Source organism: Echiichthys vipera (genome assembly GCF_963691815.1).
Source record: "Echiichthys vipera genome assembly, chromosome: 12".
Lineage (NCBI taxonomy): Eukaryota > Metazoa > Chordata > Actinopteri > Perciformes > Trachinidae > Echiichthys > Echiichthys vipera.
Window position 1 is genome coordinate 17,177,706 of NC_139837.1, and position 6,000 is coordinate 17,183,705.

Consider the following 6,000-nt stretch of genomic DNA (forward strand, 5'->3'; position numbering starts at 1 on the left):
CACATTACGCACTATAGTGTAAAGGATTAACTCCTTTAAGTCTTTCCAAAAAGGTGGCTTGAGTCTAATCATCACTGAAGCTTGGCAATGTAGAAGTGTAATATTCCAATGGTTGGTGTTTAATAACGTACTGATGTTGCGTATGAGATAGGGTGCCCACAAATAGTCGACCTAGCACTGGTCGACCAAAAAATCATTAGCCGACCAAAATTGCATTAGTCCATTGGTCGCAGGGGAAAAAAACATTTGGAACTGTGTCTTGTCAAAATTAAGTGAAAATCTATGTGACTGGCGAATGGCCTAAAAGGCTGGAGGGCTTTTGAATTTAAAGGGCCAGATACAGGTAGTCGTGACACTCACTCACTGTCAGTGTTTTTTTGTTTTTTTTTTAACATGGCAGGTCCTGGTTCCTCAGACATCGTGGTTAGACAGTTAATAATTAAAAGCCAATCATGTTGGGAAAGCTAAAATATGGGATCACTTTGAAAAGAACAAGGATGAACCCAAGAAGGTCACATGCAAACATTGCAAGAAAAACTTTGCCTATCACTCGTCCACGACGAACATGACCTACCACCTAAACATGTAAGTAATGTTAGCCTAGCTACCTGCCCATGTTCCGACAGTCTCATTGCTGATTTTTTCTGACACACTTAGAATCTGAAATTATTAGGCGGTGTCATTAGCAGGCGGCAGACTTATAGCGTGTGGTTGTGTGTACTTTTAAAAGTGGGATATATATTATTATGTGTCAAATAATCGCTCTAAATGACGACCACTGGGCGACCAACAAAATCCTTGGGGGGGGGGGGGGGCCCTAGTATGAGGGCATAGCCATTTACAAAAAGTAGAGTGTCAAGTATTAAAATTTACACATGACACCTTTAAATTAATTTATCTTACATTTATTGTTTGTTGTTTTGTGTGTTTGTTCATGATTTGCTTACACACCTAGACAAATCCTCTTGGGTTAAAGAACGTATATGCATGGAATGACAATTTAATTTTCACACATTCAGACATATCAAGGATTACCACCCTCTAATTCTGAAGTTGTAAACATTCATGGCAGACATGTGGGAGGTCTACAACCAGAGAGAAAAGAACAGGGTCTTCTTTAGGAGCAAGCTTCCCACAGTGCCTTATTTAATATTCATGCTCTGAAACACCAGATCAATCAGGCCTGCTTACTGCATGCCACTGACATTACTGAGGAAATTTCTTCATTTGGTGGCACGATCAATAGCTCATTACAGCAGCTTTACACTGGGTTGTCTCTGGGCAGGCCTGCTGGCTTAATTCCCTCTACATCACAGGCCTATCTTATCTGTCCATCTTCATCATGCAGCACAGAGAAACAGCCTTCTGCTTAACAACACTTCCACACTACACCTTACACCAACTTACTTTTCTGCAAGTTGACTTTTTGAATGAGTCTCAGGTGATGTTCATGGGAGATATGAGGGAAATCAATGCTGCAGTAGGGATATGGAAGTCCAATATATGTGTTCAGTGCAAAAAAAGACGTGTGTATTTGATCAATACCATGCCTTATACATGACATACCTTTGCAGTCGGGGTTATTTAAATCGCAACTCATCCAGGAAAAAAGCCACTATAAATCAATTTGAATTCACACTTGCCCAGAAATAAATAAATTATATAGAAACAAGGAAAGTCAAGCCTTCTTACGCAACATATTTTCTCTGCAACTCAGAAAACATACAGAAACAGTTGGTAAAAGCATATGCCAAAAAGTACTAGACATGACAATGATCCCTGTGACAATTTGCATGATAAGAATGTTTTTCTTGGTTTCATGAAATCAGGTCTTTCACAGAGTTATTCAAATCTGCACCATTGTGCTCGAAAAGCCTTTCGGTTGCTAATGAAACTGAGCTATTACTTTTTTAATTCAACCATGAAATGACAGCAGACCTCATCATAATAACATTAAAGCTCTCCTCCTAAGTGTCAAGTAGAATGCAATGAAGTGCTGAACTGAATTCCCATCAGTGGGCATAATTTCATGGTGATCTTTAATAATTATACACAGTGACAGATAACAGGAGGAGCCAAATATGAAGCAAGTCGGGGCCTACTTGTAGCACTAAAATCATACACAAACAAGTGTCAATTTAGATTTAGGACACACGGAAAATTACTTTTTTTAGGCTTGTGATGAAAGGTCAGCAATAACCTGGAACACTTTTGCCTTGGTCTGACTAAAGATGCTCCTCTACAGTTTTATGGTACTGCACCCTGCAGATGAAGGGCACCTTTAATAACTTCTGGGCAGGCGTGGAGCTGTAGCCACCACTCTTGCAGGATCTCTCGCATCACCATTTCAAACTGGAAAACATACAGCACAGCATACAGAAGCACATAGCAGCACGTGTCAATAACATGCAAAGCCGCAATCATTACAATGGATATGTGACGAATAACAGCCACAGGAAGAAGTGAAACACAAGTGAAAAGTAGGAATAAGTGATAATATGTTGAAAAGGAGGCAGCAAGCTCTGGTACGGATATCAGGAGGATATAGCATAGCCAAAATGATCGCTTTACGTTCTTTACAGTCTTGTGTTTTTCTTTGATGTGGTTAATGTTTTGGTTTGCCCGTTTGGCTCGTTGCATTACTTCTGTGCTGCCGCATTGATAGTTATCTCCTGGATGCAAAGTAAGATCGGGGCTTTCACATAAACAAGCCCAGCGCTGCCACAGTGCATTAGTCACAGCCCTAGTCTGGCCTTTTCAAAGTCGCTACTCCCACTCGAACTGCTAATAGATCACCAGAATCTGATATTCGCCTAGCAGGGATCCTCGCAATGGAGAAGCTGTGCGCGCGTGCCTGTGCATGCATGGTCACACAGCGTGCTGTACTGTGTTTTAACTAATAAGTGGCATTGTGTCAGGATGGTTATGAAAAAAATAACAAGAAAAAAAGTTTCTGACCATCCCCTCCTCTTTTCCTACTCTCGGTCTGCTCTAATGACACAACGCACAGTAGAAAACGACTCTAACATAATGAGCAGCCTGAGCTATGTAAAATATGTATTTTATTTACTATACTGCTTATAATGAAGCCAGTGTTGCTAGACCTTGTGCATCTGAGGACATGTCTAATTTCCAAACCGGACTAATAAGGTTCCTGTAGAATATGCAGCCTTATTAAAGTGTTGGCGCGGCCCCCGTTGCCCCCTCTGACATTAAACAACAGTTTGGAGAAAGCTTCAATCAGCACCGTTCCTCTTGCTGTAACATCAAATTGCCCATGGCTGAGAGATACCCTTGCTCTTTCTCTCCCTCTCCTCCCACTGAGTTGGCTTTATAGGCAGCAGTCCGGCAGGGGTAATTTCTGCTACCACTCCAGGGAAATTACTCTGTGCTGTTGGAGAAAAGGCAGTTTGTGAACTGCTTTATCAAGCTCCTCGACTCCAATAACTAGCAACATTTGGATGCAGGCAAGAAAAAGCCTCTACATATCCTCACAGACTGTACGTCGCTTAGTGCCACCAATGTAACAGCAAGTTTAGAGCCAGTGTGTGTGCACGCATCTATGTTTTTGAATAGGCACATGTCCATCCAATTGAGCATTTGTTTCTGCTAGACTGACTTTAGTCATGTACTATAGATAAATGTATGTCTGTGTATATATGTGTGTGCATGTACAGTACATTCTCGTGTGTGCACATCTATTCTGTTCCTCTACACTGAGTAGTTCAGCTGTGCCTTGCTGGGACTGATGAATAATTTCTGCACTGTGCTCTGCTGTGGCACGTCTGGTGCAGCCTGACTGCACCACACAGCTACAGCTTCACATTTGCATTCAACAAACATTCACTGCCCCCCCCCACCCCCCCCCCACCCCCACTGCCATCCCCAACACCATTAAGCCTGTCAGCTTCTTCCCTGTGTGGAGGGATGCAACAAGCTGCCACTAAACCCTTTTTAAAGCAACAGCAGTTTCCTTTCGTCAATGCCATCTCAATTCTTCTCCCCAGGTTACATCTGCTCCCAGTAAATCCAACAAATGGGTCCCAAACAGCCAAGCAAGCAAAAACAATTAATTCCACAATTCTCATTGCAGATTCTTCACTAAAAAAATCCTGATTGTGGATTGGTTTGGCATTTAAGTTCAAGCCCAGAAAAGAGGCGAAGCAGGGCTGAAATGTCAGCTTTTTTGTGGAGTGGCAGGCCTGCTGATGTGGTGACCTCTATGTGCTGTGGTTAAAAGGTTGGAGGGCTGTGGGACAAATGAGGAGGTAAGAGCATTTACAGGTACCAGAGTGAAACAAAGGGACATTTTAAAGATCACTGCAAGTCCTGGGGGTACGTAAGCATTCCAGTGCCAAAACACAGCCTTAGTCAAGAATCCATCACTTACTGTACAGTGTAGTGTTACAGGTAGTGTAATGAAGCTGCATTATGCCTGTTAACATATTTGTTGACATGTAGACACTGTTATTTGTTGGGTAAAATATGGTTGAGATAACATAGAAACATTGCCTTGTGAAAGTGTGTTTTGAAACTTCAACGAAAAAATTACCGTGTTACTATTATGGAAACCGCAAGTAGCATTGCCAGTGAAATGTGCAACCAAACCTACTGTCTTGGGGTCTTTCTGGAAGACCTCCAGCGCTCTGCTCCTTCATCTGTCCTAGACGAGTGTGTATTTTCAGACATGATGCGCCTCTCAATGCATTTTACCATAAATGAGCAGATCATGTCATCATCTATCTTTGTCATCGGTGGAAAGTGTTCCTCACTATATTGCCGCACATTTCCACTCTTAAACACTCATTTTCAGCCCAAGTAATGCATTTTTAATAAATAGCAAATATTTTCAGTTTAGTGTACTAGAGCCAAGAAGAGAGTCTACAGCATGTTTAAAACGAAAGTGTAGCCTCTTTTGATGAGCAGTCTTACATACAGTCTTACTTACAAAAAGTAAGACAGCACATAGTAACCTGCAGCACATACTGTATTTATTACAAATGTTGGCCTCAGTTCAGTTTCATAGACCTCTGCTGTTGCACAAGAACCCCGGGTGACTGTCTGGACGGGCAGCCTACACCACCAGGGCAGGCTCCCACGTTTGAATATATAATTATACAGCCTGCACACTGGTTCACAACTCAATTCCTCCAGAGAGATTTAAGTAACGCTGCAACAACAAGCCTTTTAATTATGTGAGGACATGTAAAGACTATAACTTAAATCACAGCTTATATACTGACAACCTCTCAAATTGTAAACAATTAGGATATGAATACTACAACGGTGCAGCATGGTGCATATGTTAAGTTTTACATGGGACATATAGTGCTGTCAACTTCTTGAGACCGAGACTGCAGGAAAGACAATAGCTGCGATGCGCAAAACAATAGAGCACTATCACCGCCTCTAACATCTGCACACAAAAAGGCAGGGGTTAATCAAAGGCTTTAGGATACTATGACATCTGGGAGGAAAGACAAGTGATAAGGCAATCCACAGTAATAATCCCACACGCACAGGTACCGTGACAAAGAGCCACACGTATTTCCACAGCCACCGGAGCAGCGCTTCAAGTACGGAGGGGATTGTACTTACAGTTCTGAGGAACTGAATTTCATCCTCTCCTTCTCCACCTTCAGCCATGGCTGCAAAGGAGCCTGTTCAGACTCGGGAAGCCTCCGCTGGCTCCTCTCCCCTATCGATATTAGCATATATAGCTAATCCACGGCCATATACAGCGGGGGAGACTACCGCAGCATGTGTCACTCAAGCCCCTGTGCTCAAGCACCGCTCACCGCCCCGGAGGAGGAGTGTGTGCCAGCATCGGTGGGGCTGGAGCAACTGGGGACGGTGAGGCGGGGAGACAGGGAGAAGCCAAGTCGTGCAGCCGAGATACAGCAGCAGCGGGGTCTTTATCTTGCGACGTCACCGGCGGACCTTCTTCATACAACCGTGAAAGCGCGAATATTCAAAGAGTATCAAACGCGTTGAAATCAT

At 43.0% G+C, this 6,000-nt stretch overlaps 1 protein-coding gene across 1 annotated transcript in view; it reads right to left on the reverse strand.

Moving 5' to 3' along the window:
- Positions 1-5,646, reverse strand: part of LOC310954639 (ryanodine receptor 3) — a gene marked incomplete at both ends in the record, with an annotated part of 98,731 nt that extends 93,085 nt beyond the window's left edge. Inside the window, one exon of the mRNA XM_083924228.1 lies at positions 5,599-5,646. Within this exon, the coding sequence (XP_083780354.1) occupies positions 5,599-5,646 (48 nt within the window). The remainder of the gene's footprint in view (positions 1-5,598) is intronic.
- Positions 5,647-6,000: the final 354 nt, after the last annotated feature.